Source organism: Syngnathoides biaculeatus, chromosome 20 (assembly GCF_019802595.1).
Source record: "Syngnathoides biaculeatus isolate LvHL_M chromosome 20, ASM1980259v1, whole genome shotgun sequence".
Classification (NCBI taxonomy): domain Eukaryota; kingdom Metazoa; phylum Chordata; class Actinopteri; order Syngnathiformes; family Syngnathidae; genus Syngnathoides; species Syngnathoides biaculeatus.
Window position 1 is genome coordinate 362505 of NC_084659.1, and position 15450 is coordinate 377954.

Here is a 15450-nt window from a genome sequence, read left to right on the forward strand (position 1 = left end):
TTATCCACCTTCGGGGCCCTGCCACCAAGGAGTTTTTCTTAACCACCTCAGAGACCTCAACCCCAGAGATAGAAGAGCCCGCTTCAGAGCACTCAGATTAAGCTTCCTCGTGGGAAGGCATGTTGGTGGAATTGAGGAGGTCTTTGAAGTATTCTCACCAATGGCTCACAAAATCCCGATTTGAGGTCAGCAGCGACCCGTCCCCACTATACACAGTGTTGACGGTGCACTGCTTCCCCCTCCTGAGACGCCGGACGGTGGACCAGAATTTCCTCTAAGCTGTCCTGAAGTCGTTCTCCATAGCCTCACCGAACTCCTCTCACGCCTAGGTTTTTGCCTCAGCGAACATCAAAGTTGCATTCCGCTCTGCCAGCCGGTACCTATCAGATGCCTTGGGAGCCCCACAGGCCAGAAATTCCTGATAGGACCCCTTCTTCAGCTTGACAGAATCCCTCACTGTTAGTGTCCACCAACGTGATCGTAGGTTGCCGCCATGACAGGCATCTACCACCTTACGACCACAGCTCCAGTCGGCCACCTCAGCAATGGAGGCGCGGAATGTCGTCCACTCGGACTCAATGTGCCCCACCTTTTCTGTCTCCCCACAATGCTGAGGTTAGTTTACCGCACAATGCAATTTAAATATGTACACCTGATTATAGTGAGAGTTGTGTTAAATTATGTTGATTATACCAACGAAAGAGGTGTAGATTCTTATTTTCGTTTTTGTTACTAAGAGGGAGAGAGAAGTTCGACCGGGACGATTCCCAAGTGGATCCCGCAGCTTTTTCTCCACTTCCACGGCTACATTTTAAACTCAACTCATGAAACAGCTAGAGCGGTGTGGCAACTCGTTTTTGCAAACTTATTCGAATGAAACAGAAAGTACAGATTTTGGAGACATGTATTCCATTCACACACGAGTATTGTGCTTGGCTGCGAGATCAGCTCTGCTAATACGAGACAGCCACAGATGTCACCGTTTGGTTGCTAACTGCTCCGTTTTCTCACACTGGTTCTTGATCACAGCTCTCAGTCAAAAGAAAGACGCTTTACAATGCCAGTTTGTGCAACCGATAACATAGCAGTGCGCCCCATTCATACACCTTTCTGAAATGATTCCTGCTTAGTAACGTGTGTTTACGCGAATTCACCAAACCAAGATGGCTCCCGCATTCTAAATCGGAAGGTGTGTGACGTCAGTCGAAAACAGTCTAAAGATGTATGTGTGATGTCAGAGATAAGATAAAATTCAGAACGAGGCATTCTGCCATGGCCGACAAAATCAATCCAAGTTTGGCCATTTTTATTCATAAATACTTGGATTTTTTTTTTTTTATAAAACCATCGAACAAGATGTGTATTTTATGGTACCGTTGAACATATATTTTTAGTATTCATTTATATTTTTACAAAATAACTAGGCTCGAAAATTAACGTTCCATACACTTTATTAAGATACTATATAGATATTAAGTAACAATGATTCTGAAAATAAGTTTCAAATTCAAATCAAATGCCTTTATAGTCATTATATGCTGTGACGATATTGAAATGATTAGTGCTACACCACAAGGTGCAGTAAAAAAAAAAAAAAAAAAAAAAATCAAAGAACGTCTTAGGTAAGAAACAATACAAAAAAAACATGAAGGCACAGTTATTGCTAAAATAAGTAAATGGAAAAAAGTGCCGTTGCATAATATTCCAATACAGTACTGTTATGTTCAGTGTTTTGAGTTTAAGGAGTTGATGGGTCTGGGGAACAAGCTGTCTTGAATCTGGTTGTAAGTGTTTTGTAGGATTTGGTTTTTGGAGTTTTGATTTGCGTTCTTTTTCCCCCCCACTGCATTTAAATGGTATGATCAGATATTGTAGTCCCCACTACTTACGAGTTGGTAGCGGAAAGAAGAACTTCACTGTACGCTTGATCTCTGCTACACGATCGAAAACGGGTCTCTTTGTTTGTTAGTTAGTTAGCAAGCTAAGCTAGCCCGAGAAGCTTCAACATGCACGAGACGACTCCAGACGGACACGAAGATTGCATAAAATATGTTTTGGTCCACTAAAGTAGTGATGAGGGGCGTACCACGTCAATCATTCATAACATTCGGTCCAAATTTAGCAATACTTACTGAAGCAAGATCGAACCTCTTGCCGCATGGCCATAAGTAAAAAGAGATGTATTACCCATGATCCTTTACGGCGCAGCTTCCGATTCGTCTTTTTTTCCAGTGTTTTATGAAGGGGGATTACCACCACCTATTGCTCTGGAGTGTGACTCAGTGCGTCTTCAACCTCCATCCATACAGTTTCTGAGCCACTTATCCTCACATGGGTCGCGGGAGCGCTGGATCCTACCCCAGCTATCTTCAGGCAGGAAGCGGGGTACACCCTGAACTGGTCGCCAGCCAATCGCAGGGCACATGGACACAAACAACAGTCACACTTAAAATCACACCTATGGGCAATTCAGAGTGTCAAACCAGTGATTCGATATTTTAATCACATGCACCCAATGTACATTCCAATTAAGTAAATTCAAAGGACTATTTTTTCAGCGTCCATGGCTTCTCCTGTATATTTAAATATTAAAATGAGTAATCAAAAAGGAGGTTAGATAATCTGTTTTATAATCTGTTTGATCTGCTAATGTGCTTCTATTTTAATTAAAAAAAAAGATGTATTGCAAACCCCAATCGAACATTTATGCATGAACCTTGAAGTGTCTTCAGATGACTACAGCTCAGTTGAGGTCTTGTGCCACTTTCTAAAGCAGATAATTAACTGGATGAGCCAAAATTAATCACAACACTACACTAAATCCCAGCAAAACTGAGATAATTGTTTTTGGCAATAAAGATGCTTTTATCTCAATTTTATCTGTTATGGTCTTCTGAGCGGATTACAGTCCTTGTTGATGTTGAGTTCTGTACGGTGTTGTCATGTAAATTCTGCACTAAATTGCTGCTTTAACACTATTAAAGTCATCAGTTCATGTTGATGGAACTGTAAATTATGTGTCGTAGATTACCAAGCATTGGATACTGTTTTTTTGTTTTGTTTTGTTTGAGTGGGGACGGGGGAAGTCGAGAAGTGAAATTCCTGACACTTTGTAGCTGCTTTTGTGTGAATTCCCACAACTAAACCAACACTAAACTTTAACGCACTGGCAAAAAAAACCCCAAAAACAAACGTTTATCTTTAATAAACGTTTCAAGACCGTCTTGATAGGGTTGTGGTGATGATTTATTTCTCTCATAACTCCCGCCTGAGGTCGTGTCCGGGTCAGGGAACGCAATTTTTTAAACCTGTTTGGTCAAGTGTTTTTGAACATTGACCATGCTGTGGATTGACTTCCTGTGTGGGCTCCTTCTTACTGCAGCACCCCACCTGGAGTCAAAAGATAGGTTTTTATTTTGAAAGGGCAGCAGCGTTGAACTGTCACCCTAAATATTTTGGAGCGCAAGCGATTAATTTTTCCGACCCGCCACGCGGTGGGAGACTAGATCGGTTTTCGTAAATCTTCCTGAATTTGGACCGAATGTTGGGAATCCTCGACGCGGGATGCCCCTGATCACTAAAACATCATTCATTTAAGTTCATTTGAGTAGTCTTGTGCACGTTGAAGCTTCTCGGGCTAGCTCAGCTTTCTAACAAAGAGACGCGTTTGTGGTCAAATGTTCTCTCAGTAAGAAATCAAGCCTATCTGGGCCCTCGTTCTCAAGTTTGACATCTGTGCTGTGGCGAAAGTTAATTTAGCGTTTTGTAACCTCACTATCATCTCGCATGGACCAGCATGGGTGTTTTTGGGAGCAGAAAGTACAGCTGTGATAATGATCGCATGCATGTGTATGTTTTTTTTTAAATATATATAAAGTAGAACAAAAACACTTTTGTTACTCTTAAGAAGAACATCCTGTTTCCATACATTGTAAAAGCCAATCAACATCACAGTCTTGTAGTAAATAACTTAATTGATTTGATTAACAGTTCAAAAAACAAGTTGAGCTAAATAACATTTATACATGTTAAGCAACTGTAAACCTACAAATGAAAATAGAATGAGGAGGAACAGGCAGGAATGCAAATTTGACCATTGGGAGAAGGAAAGATGGGCTCGAGCATCGCTGTTGTAGTGCACCATCCTGGTCACCATGGTGAAGATGAACTACTTCCTGCTGCTCTGCCTTCTGCTTGCCCGTCTGGAGGACCTTGTCATGGTTGGCCTTCTCCTCTCTGTCGTAATCCATCACTGCGCAGTGGGTGATCAGTGGCAGGGTGAGCCACAATCCGCTTGTAGACCGTGCTCATGCCTGCCGTGGGAAAGGGAGACGTCACTCCCGTCACAGTTTTGACTTCAGTCAGACTGAAATGGGATTTTGGACTTCCTTATCTAATCAGTTGCGTTTTAATGACTTGCTCGATATCTAGTAAGGACTCGACTTGCCCCGCATGAGACTTTCTTCCACCTATGGTGAGCAGTCCTCAACGCTGATTGCTTGTCACCCACCCTTCTCTTCGCACAGTCCCCCAACTCCAAAGGTAAATGAAAATAATGTTTTTATTATTCATTACATTATGTACATTGAATACTTATTTTTGCCGGTGTGTGTGTGTGTTTGGGGGGTGTCTTGGAACGGATTAGGATTTTTACATGCAAAATGCGCTTCTACTTACAAAAAATTCACGTGAGGAAACGACTTCCAGAACGGATTAATTTCGTTTCCCATGGAATTCTCTGCCTAACAGGAGTAGAACCATAAAGTATGCATTTGGAGTATTATCCATCTTCATAATCAACATACCTGTGCAAGCAGATATTCTCAAACATGAACTCCTTTAAAACCAAATACGGACCACAACTGCCTCACAGATAAGTTCTTGCAGCCATGTGTCGGGATCAAAGTTACATTTTCCATGCCTGATGTTGAGAAGCTGTCCAGTGATGTCCAACACCGGACGTCACATTCAATGGATAATGATACAATTCTGTCATTATTTTTTAGTATATATTTACATCTTATTCAGGGAAGAGTCAGTTTGCCAGGTCATTAAGTGTGTGTGTGTGTGTGTATATATATATATATATATAATTTATTTACAAGTAATTTAAATTGTTGTCTCTTAACAGATTGACAGTCAATTTACCAGTCTTTGGAAGAATTCCGGAATTCTCTCCAGGTGATCATCCCTTCCCATGGCGTAACAATGACAACATCCATGTAGGGTTTGACCCCTTCCGGACCTGATGTCACCTTGTTGATGAGCCTTTGGAATGTTGCAGGGGCATTCCTCAAGCCAAATGTCCAAGGGTCGGGAACTTTTTTGACCGAGAGCCATAAATGCCAAATATTTTAAAATGTAATTTCAAAAGAGCCATACAATATTTTCAAAACTAAATGAGTGTATTTGCACATGTACGTAAGACCAACACTTTTAGAGTACAATAAGTCTCTGAATTATTTAAATAACAATGTTATGCTGTTTGTAACCAATGATGACAAAAGTACTTCTCACCAATAATGCGACTTGTGGTGCTGTACAGTTTCGCTGATGTCTTTAATAGTCTGTTTCATACGTCGTTAGATTTAGCTTCATGCAGGCGTTAAGACTTGCATCCGTTAATCATGAACGTAATTCAGTTGGATTTGCCATCATGATGGTCCGATGGTTCTTGCCGACAAAGGCATGTCTTTTATTTGTTTGATTATCTTGTCTTTATGCAAAGTTGTTAAAATGTTTATTGGCAACAACAAGTGTGAATGCTTTGGCAAACTCCTTATCCGTGAATGGCTTTCCATTTCTCACAATTGCTAAAGCCCCAGCAAAGCTATCTGAATTCCATTCACCTTGTTGGGTCCAAACACGGACTTGCTGCTGACTAACTTGGACTCTGGAAAGTAGCTCTTGAAATGCTTTCTTCTTGCTGCCCCTTTCTTAGAACCGTGCGGAAATGCTTTCCATTTTGCCATCTCTTACTGACAACTTGGACGACTTCGGTCCGAGCTTGTCGAACCCCAGGGAGGAAGGGGTGCAGGGGAAGAGGCTGTCCTCAGAGGCATCCTGCCCGCAAGCTCTCATAGTCCTGACCCAGGAACTTGATGGCCTTGTCGTTCTGGCCTAGAATTTCTGGCCCGCCGCATGATTTTATGTGGTCCTCAAAGGCAAATCATGTGGATCAACTTCCATGATTTCTGTTCAAATCTATACCAAAATTTGAAATTGTCACATCATAAATAATAATGTTGCTGTGTGACCAAACAAAAATAGTTCAAAAACCAATAACCCAAACTAGTGCATAAATTTCATGTGTAAATATGATAAGGTGGTTCTAGATATTTATGGTTTCACAGTCATTATGGCCTTCTGTAGGGAAATCATAACCGCAATGTGCGTGGCAAAAATGAATTTGACACCCCTTGGCTTGCTGAAAACACTTATGGACATCCACAAACTCATGGAGTGTTTTCAACAAAAACTTCATGATTTGAGGACATTAAAAAAAGCTTTTTATGAGCTTGACAAGTCTCTCTTGTTTTAAAAGCAGAAATACTGTAATTCAAGTTAATTCTGCCTTCATATTTTAGTTTGGTTTCTGAAATTGGATCAGTTTCACCAGTTAAGGTTTTTTAAAACAAGGATGTTCTACCTGTAATTCAAGTGAATCCTGTCTGTTTTATTTTATTGTTTGATTCAAAAAGTCTACCTTTTTTAACGACAAAAAAGAAGTCTATATTTTTAATTACATCATAAAAAGTTAACTTTTTAATGCAGCCCTATGGGGGCACAAACCAGTGCAATCTGTAGGCCGGTCCCAAGCCCGGATAAATGCAGAGGGTTGCATCAGGAAGGGCATCCGGCGTAAAAACTGTGCCAAACAAATATGAGCGTTCATCTAAAGAATCCCATACCGGATCGGTCGTGGCCCGGGTTAACAACGCCCGCCCCCGGCACTGCTAACCTGCAGGGCGTCGGTGGAAATTCAGCTACTGTGGGTCGAAGACAAAGAAGAGGAGGAAACCGGATCCAGCGTCAGAAGAAAAAGAGGAATGCACAGAGCCTACAACTGAGTGTAGGGACTTTGAATGTTGGGACTATGACAGGAAAAGCACAGGAGTTGGTTGACATGATGATTAGGAGAAAGGTTGATATTCTGTGCATCCAAGAGAGCAGGTGGAAAGGTAGTAAGGCTAGAAGTTTGGGAGCAGGGTTTAAATTATTCTACCACGGAGTAGATGGGAAGAGAAATGGAGTAGGGGTTATTTTAAAGGAAGAGCTGGCTAAGAATGTCTTGGAGGTGAAAAGAGTATCAGATCGAGTGATGAGACTAAAATTTGAAATTGAGGGTGTTATGTATAATGTGGTTAGCGGCTATGCACCACAGGTAGGATGTGACCAAGAGTTGAAAGAGAAATTCTGGAAGGAACTAGATGAAGTAGTTCTGAGCATCCCAGACAGCGAGAGAGTTGTGATTGGTGCAGATTGTAATGGACATATTGGTAAAGGAAACAGGGGCGATGAAGAAGTGATGGGTAAGTACGGCATCCAGGAAAGGAACTTTGAAGGGCAGATGGTGGTGGACTTTGCAAAAAGGATGGAGATGGCTGTAGTGAACACTTATTTCCAGAAGAGGGAGGAACATATAGTGACCTACAAGAGCGGAGGTAGAACCACGCAGGTAGATTATATTTTGTGCAGACGATGTAATCTGAAGGAGGTTACTGACTGTAAAGTAGTGGTAGGGGAGAGTGTAGCTCGACAGCATAGGATGGTAGTATGTAGGATGATTCTGGTGGTGGGTAGGAAGATTAAGAAGACAAAGGTAGAGCAGAGAACCATGTGGTGGAAGCTGAAAAAGGAAGAATGTTGTGCAGCCTTCCGGAAAGAGGTGAGACAGGCTCTCGATGGACAACCGAAGCTCCCGCAAGACTGGACGACGACAGCCAAGGTGATCAGAGAGACAGGCAGGAGAGTACTTGGTGTGTCATCTGGTAGGAAAGGGGAGAAGGAGACTTGGTGGTGGAACCCCAAAATACAGGGAGTCATACAAGGAAAGAGATTAGCGAAGAAGAAGTGGGATACTGAGAGGACTGAGGAGAGGCGAAAGGAGTACATCGAGATGCGACGTAGGGCAAAGGTAGAGGTGGCAAAGGCTAAACAAGAGGCATATGAAGACATGTACACCAGGTTGGACACGAAAGAAGGAGAAAAGGACCTCTACAGGTTGGCCAGACAGAGGGATAGAGATGGAAATGTGTTGACTGGTGCCGGTAGTGTACTAAATAGATGGAAAGAATACTTTGAGAAGTTGATGAATGAAGAAAATGAGAGAGAAGGAAGAGTTGAAGAGGCAAGAGTGAAGGACCAGGAAGTGGAAATGATTACTAAGGGGGAAGTCAGAAAGGCACTACAAAGGATGAAAACTGGAAAGGCAGTTGGTCCTGATGACATACCGGTAGAGGTATGGAAGCAATTTGGAGAGATGGCTGTGGAGTTTTTGACCAACTTATTCAACAGAATACTAGCGGGCGAAAAGATGCCTGAAGAATGGAGGAAAAGTGTTCTAGTTCCCATTTTTAAGAACAAATGGGATGTTCAGAGCTGTGGGAACTATAGAGGAATAAAGTTGATGAGCCACACAATGAAGTTATGGGAAAGAGTAGTGGAGGCTAGACTCAGGACAGAAGTAAGTATCTGCGAGCAACAGTATGGTTTCATGCCTAGAAAGAGTACCACAGATGCATTATTTGCCTTGAGGATGCTCGTGGAAAAGTACAGAGAAGGTCAGAAGGAGCTACATTGCGTCTTTGTGGATCTAGAGAAAGCCTATGACAGAGTACCAAGAGAGGAACTGTGGTACTGCATGCGTAAGTCTGGTGTGGCAGAGAAGTATGTTAAAATAGTACAGGACTGTATGATGGCAGCAGAACAATGGTGAGGTGTGCCTTAGGTGTGACAGAGGAATTTAAGGTGGAGGTGGGACTGCATCAGGGATCAGCTCTGAGCCCCTTCCTGTTTGCAGTGTTAATGGATAGGCTGACAAATGAGGTTAGACTGGAATCCCCTTGGACCATGATGTTCGCAGATGATATTGTCATATGCAGTGAAAGCAGGGAGCATGCAGAGGAACAATTGGAAAGATGGAGACATGCACTGGAAAGGAGAGGAATGAAGATTAGCCGAAGTAAAACAGAATATATGTGCGTGAATGAGAAAAGTGGAGGGGGAAGAGTGAGGCTACAGGAGAAGAGATAGCGAGGGTCGACGACTTCAAATACTTGGGGTCAACAATACAGAGCAATGGAGAGTGTGGTCAGGAAGTGAAGAAACGGGTCCAAGCAGGTTGGAACAGCTGGCGAAAGGTGTCTGGTGTGTTATGTGACAGAAGAGTGTCTGCTAGGATGAAGGGCAAAGTTTACAAAACAGTGGTGAGGCCGGCCATGATGTACGGATTAGAGACAGTGGCACTGAAGAAACAACAGGAATCTGAACTGGAGGTGGCAGAAATGAAGATGTTGAGTTTCTCGCTCGGAGTGACCAGGTTGGATAGGATTAGAAATGAGCTCATTAGAGGGACAGCCAAAGCAGGATGTTTTGGAGACAAGATTCGAGAGAGCAGACTTCGATGGTTTGGACATGTTCAGAGGCGAGAGAGTGAGTATATTGGTAGAAGGATGCTGAGGATGGAGCTCCCAGGCAAAAGAGCGAGAGGAAGACCAAAGAGAAGGTTTATGGTTGTGGTGAGGGAAGACATCAGGGCAGTTGGGGTTAGAGAGGAAGATGCAGGAGATAGGCTAAGATGGCAAAAGATGACACGCTGTGGCGACCCCTAACGGGACAAGCCGAAAGGAAAAGAAGAAGAAGAAGATAAAAAGTTAACTTTTTATTTCATATGACAAATTTATGTTTGTTCAAGTTTCAAACATATGAAGTATTTTTATGTTTTCAATAGAGTAGACAGGCTTTTGGATTTGTGGGTTTTTGTGTTTGTGTGTGCATGTGTGAAGTAAATTTGAGTTGCTAGAGAAGAACATAATTTAAATTTTGGGTCATCAGAGGCAAAACCAGATGTGAACCGCTGAGTAGCTAAAAATTTGAATTTGAAATTTTTATCTACAGTGGTGTTTTCCCCCCGACATATTTTTAGGGTCAAAGTGGGGATTTGTTCACATCTTACAGTTGTAAGTGATGCAAAGTGTAACAAAACTGGCCTTTTTTACTATATGATAGCATGTGTGAGAGTGAGTGGATAACTCTGTGAGGGAGTTGTCACGACCCATCGGAACGGGAGTAGGACCCAAATGCAGGACTTGGAAGATGCAAGGAAGTTCGGGGAGAAACATTTATTATTCCGTGGTCGGGTATCGGGCAGGCAGTCAGGTGCAGCAGCGATAGTTGGGATGTCGGGCGAAGACAGCAGGTGAGCGGTCAGGCAGGAGTCGGTACACGGGAGATCGATCAAGGAAGGCAGAAGTGTCAAGGGAGTCAGGCTTACGGGGTCGGTCGGAGAACAGGCGGAGGTCGGTACACACGGGTTGACGATCGGGGATACGGGAGTACTCGAACGCGGGGTGAAGCTCAACGATCTGGTGGAGGAGCAGTCGTCATCGGGGTCCTCTATATACACGAGATAATCAGCCCGCATGAGGCGCAGGTGTGTGCCTCCCAATCAGCGCAACCACGCGGGCACTCGCACGGGCCAGGCTGGAGCGATAGGATCATGTCAGGAGTTACTCTGTGATTATTGGAAAATTGTCACAGTTTTGTTTCTGTGTACACTGTGTTGTAAACATTGTTAATAAACTCTCATTTATACACACATAGCTCATCTTTTGTGTGCTTTGTATGGCCATTGCAACATTTCGAGACTCAGATTGCAATTCATTGGTCGAGAAAAAAATTCACTTTCATAGTCTGTGGTTTCCTGAAATAGCCTTGGCCTCCCCCCTGGCCACCCTAAGGATAAAGGTGGAGCTCCGCCATCCACATCCAGAAGTGGGCTGGCACTCAGGATGTGAGGCCGGATATTGATGCGCTGGTGAAAGTGAAGACATGCCAGATATCAGGAATCAAACCAACAATGCAACGCCACTCAAAGTCTTGCATGAGACACTCTGACATACTTCTGTCAGTCACTCAGGCATTGTGTGTTGTTTTCCCTTTGAATTTTCACGACATTAGAAGTGTTTAATGTGTAATAGTAATGTTGCCCTTGTATTATTTTGGAATGTATTAAAATAAAGGAAACAATCTGAAGTTGTTTTTTTAAACGTATATACAGAACCATGAGTTTACCGGCCCGGCCCACTCATGAATATATTTTCCTGCATGTGGTCCCTGACCCAAAATGAGTTTGACACCCATGCTAGAGTGTGAGGTGAAAGACTTAACACGATTTTGTATTTGAGCCAAGCAAACTCAGGATGACCTCAGAAGTGGACCATCTGTTGGCAATGAAAATGATACTGGTCGACATTTTGAACCAAAATTATTCCCGTTTTCTTTCCCATCTTTTTTTTCCATTTGAGGTCTCATTCGAAAGCTGGTTCCATCCATCCATCTCCCAAACACAGGTCAAGGATGGTGTAGTGGTACACACACACCAGACTTTGGTGTGGGCAGCGTGGGATCGCTTCCCGCTCAGTGATGGTGACAGCGGCAGACTGGCGACCAGTTGAGGGTGTGGTCTGCCCATTGCGCGAAGTGAGGTGGGATAGGCTCCAGCTTTCCCGCAACCCTTGTGAGGATAAGGGGCTTGGATAATGACATGACATCTTCCAAGCTGCTTATCCTCACACGGGTCATGAAAGAGTTCCTTTTTAATGACCATTTCACCTAGAAAAACAAATATATTAACTACTTGCATTGCGTGGCCGACTGATTAGTTTGGCGATGGGCAAACGTTTTGTCTAATGGCCCAGAGGCACTTAGATTTACTTTTAATGGGCTCAGCTTTTTTGCCATTCTACCAAAGTCTGGTGTTAGTTATCTTGTGGCAATTCTCAGAACACACCACCACTCAGCCGGGATCTATAGGGTGTTTTGTTGGTGTTCATCATGCTAAAAGTCTGTCCACGCACACCACCAGCATCTTCTGTGCCATCTTCCAGATATTTGGAAAACTTGTCTGCACTGAACAAAGCCTCAAACTCATCCAGTTTGAGAGTTGGACTTCTCTTTTAGGACAGTATCACATTTGCAAACACTCAGCTTCCATCTGCATCTCCTGTGGCACACTTACATGGTATTGTGTGACTTGAATCTTGGATGGCAGTTTGTCAGATACAACTGTTTCGATGAGGCTCCTACCGTGAAAGTGAGTGGCAGTTTGATATCCGCGATCCACGCATTGAGCACCCCTGCTCGAGGTTGTTTTAATTGTAATTTAATGTTTTAATCTCCATTTTAAATATTGTAAGCGGCACGGTGGATCAGCTGGAATGCGTTGGACTCAGAGTTCTGAGGTCCTGGGTTCAATCCGGCTCTGCCTGTGTGGAGTTTGCATGTTCTCCTTGTGCCTGTGAGGGTTTTTCCAGGCACTCTCCTCCCACATCCCCAAAACAACATTAATTGTATACTCTAAATTGCTTCTAGTGATTGTGAGTGCAGCTGTTTGTCTCTATGTGGCCTGCGATTGGCTGGCAACCAGTTCAGGGTGTACACTGCCTCCTGCCCGTTGACAGATGGGATTGGCTCCAGCATTCCCAGTGACCCTTGTGAAGATATGCGGGTAAGAAAATGAATGGATGGATGCTTTTTATCATGTAAAGCACATTGAGTTATCTTGTGTATGAAATGGGCAGATGAAGTTCCTTTGCTTTGCTAAACTGGTTGCCACCCAGGCCACATGGAAACAAGCAGCCATTTTGCACTCACATTCACAAAATCCAATTCGAAAGGAATATTGGATTGATGAAATCCATTATCCCCTCACTGAGCTTCTTTCTAAAAATTCTAGCAAGATTAGGAAAGTGTTTAGGGTGCTGTTGAAAGGCTCCCTGTCTCCGTAAAGTTTCATAATAATTCTCCACATCTCAGCCTAATCTTTGTCAGATCATTTTCAAGCCATCTTTCAGACGCTGCATCTCTTGTCCTCTTGCGTCTTCCACAAAGAAGGAGAACGTCAAAACATGTAATGCAACATCCGCTGATACAAAGAGCATTAAAAGCACAAGTACAGTATTCAGCTTTTATAGGACTACCTCTGCCAAAGTGCCAATGTTACAAATGGTCAATGGAGTTCACTTACTGCATGCTTTCTCTTCACCATCACACTAGCCAAAGCGCTTTCCAAAGCCTCACTTTCACCCCCTCCGTTCCCCACACACACATACGCAGACACACACACCAATGGAGGACCGCTTTTTATGCAAGATGCCAGCCCCAATCGGAGCAGATTGAGTTTTAGCATCGTGCCCAAGGACACGTCGTAGCTGCAATTTGAATCAGTGAGCTTTTAGTCAATATTTGTGAAAGTTAAAGAGCAAATGCCTTCACTTCCTCATCGTCATCAGAGCAGAGGAGTGTTAACCCACTTGCTTGAACATCTTATCAGCACAAAGCACATTTCCTGTCTTGTCATGGAGATGATTTATAATTTGACAAAACGGCGCCCAACCCACTCTCCTTCACGACTCCCGAGTACAGCTCATATCTTGTCAGCATTGTTTTCAGTACCTGTCTGTGTGTGTGTTTGTAATATGTACACGATATAAAAGAGGGTATTTATAGTTATTATGTCCATCCCTTATCCGAGCCGCTTATCCTCACAAGGGTAGCGGGAGTGCTGCAGCCTATTGCAGCTATCATCGGGGAGAAGGCAGTTAGGTTGAAACCACAGCGCCCAAAGTAAACCAATGCAGGCACGGGCAAAACATGCAAACTCCACAAAAGTGGGGCCAGGATTTGAACACTGGTGCACAGAATTGTGAGGCCAACCCACAACAGCTGTGCCACAGTGCCACCAGTGTGAACACAATTCCTCTTTTTGTTGATGTCATTTTTCAGATCGTAGCATCTGCTTGTGACTTTGCCCACCTGTCCCATTTTAAACGTCAGTTGTCCCTGAGCCAAAATGTTTGCCCACATCCTGCCATAATTGAACTTGTAAGGTAAACCTGAACAGTAATCTCACGTGAGTTCAATGCGTCCCGATATCTCATTAAAAACATGTACACAAAAAAGTCATAACAACAGAAAGAAATAGCCAGAAAAACAGTGTGGGGGGAGGGGGGATACTCAGAAAACAGAGGAAGAAAAGTCCTGAAAACATTAGAAAGGTGTAACAGAGAAGAATAAATGAATAAAACAAATCAGTTTTTTTTGGTATCAATATTATTCCATCTGAAATGGAAAGTGGGCTTTTGAGAAGGACACGTTTTAAACAGTATTCCTCTAAATAAATCCTGTACTTGACAAAGGAAGTGCTGCATGGTGTCATACTCCTGGATCCTGCCCAGGCTGGGCGTGGCCAGCCAATTTAGTCGGCACACACCTGCACCTTGTTTCGGCTGATTATGCCCGGTACTTATAGGACCCGGTGACGACTGGTCCTCCGCCAGATTGTTGAGGTTCATGCCCAGTTCCAGCACCCCCGTATCTCTGATCTTATTCCTGTGTGTACCGACCTCCACCTGTTCTCCGACCGACCCCGTAAGCCTGACTCCTTTGTCACTTCTGCCTTCCTTGAGCAATCTCACGTGTACCGACTCCTGCCTGCCCGCTGATTTCACCAATTACACACAGAAGCAAGGTTTTCAAAGTCATTTATTTCTGTGAAACGTGGCATAAATCTATAGTTAGCCAACAAAAATCCTCCAGTGATTTGTGTGAGGATAAGCAGTACACAAAATGTATGTTAGGACACTGAAAAAGATGTATGAGGAGTTTTTAATTTCCACTTGCCAAAAACAGGAGTGCTAAGTGCATTAATCGCAATCGACCAGTCGAACGCAAAGGCATTATTGGTTTATCGCATCTTCTTCTCATTTTCCTTTCGGCTTATGTTAGCATGACATGGCGTAACTTTTAAAAAAAGACCTCAGTCGATCATCCATCCCGTCGCTTGATTGCTAAATATTATACAACAATGAGACCTCATTTCTGCACCCCAGCTTCATTGGTGCCCTGTGAAAGAATATTTAACAAAGCTGATGAATTACTTTCCCCAAAATTGAAACCGTTTAACGCCAAACACTGTGGAAAAGTTATTTCTAAATGAAAAATAATCACAAATTATCCTTACAGTGCTTCTTGTATTTTGTCCATATAGGAACACAAGCACATTCATACAATTTTCTTGAACAAATAGCCAGAGAATTCTCAATACTGTTGACTTCTTGGGCTTCTCGACCACTTTATAGCCCCATAGAGCAAATAAATCATCATGAAGATTTGAACCATGTGGAAATTAATTGGCTGCAAAGCCTGCTTACCCTCAAGGTGGCTTTA

At 43.2% G+C, this 15450-nt stretch overlaps 2 protein-coding genes and 2 long non-coding RNA genes across 8 annotated transcripts in view; 1 reads left to right on the plus strand and 3 right to left on the minus strand.

The window, feature by feature from the left end:
- The window catches only part of LOC133493800 (gastrula zinc finger protein XlCGF57.1-like), a 42423-nt gene extending 40059 nt beyond the window's left edge, over positions 1-2364 (minus strand). The window contains exon 1 of one of the 5 annotated variants that reach the window (XM_061807618.1): positions 2133-2348. In XM_061807618.1, the coding sequence (XP_061663602.1) occupies positions 2133-2191 (59 nt within the window). In that variant the 5' untranslated portion in view covers positions 2192-2348. The other 4 variants (XM_061807615.1, XM_061807614.1, XM_061807613.1 and 1 more) reach the window with 4 other exon arrangements.
- A 1180-nt stretch (positions 2365-3544) lies between these two features.
- The window catches only part of LOC133493816 (zinc finger protein OZF-like), a 53771-nt gene continuing 41865 nt past the window's right edge, over positions 3545-15450 (minus strand). Inside the window, exon 4 of the mRNA XM_061807694.1 lies at positions 3545-4313. Within this exon, the coding sequence (XP_061663678.1) occupies positions 4216-4313 (98 nt within the window). The 3' untranslated portion in view covers positions 3545-4215. The remainder of the gene's footprint in view (positions 4314-15450) is intronic.
- LOC133493849 (uncharacterized) lies at positions 9979-13495 on the minus strand. The gene is made up of 2 exons (XR_009793200.1): positions 13250-13495; positions 9979-11035 (listed from the first exon to the last, which is right to left on the minus strand). It is a non-coding gene; the product is annotated as an uncharacterized LOC133493849 (long non-coding RNA).
- LOC133493841 (uncharacterized) overlaps positions 14505-15450 on the plus strand; it is a 150738-nt gene continuing 149792 nt past the window's right edge. Inside the window, exon 1 of the long non-coding RNA XR_009793188.1 lies at positions 14505-14652. This is a non-coding gene — a long non-coding RNA (uncharacterized LOC133493841). The remainder of the gene's footprint in view (positions 14653-15450) is intronic.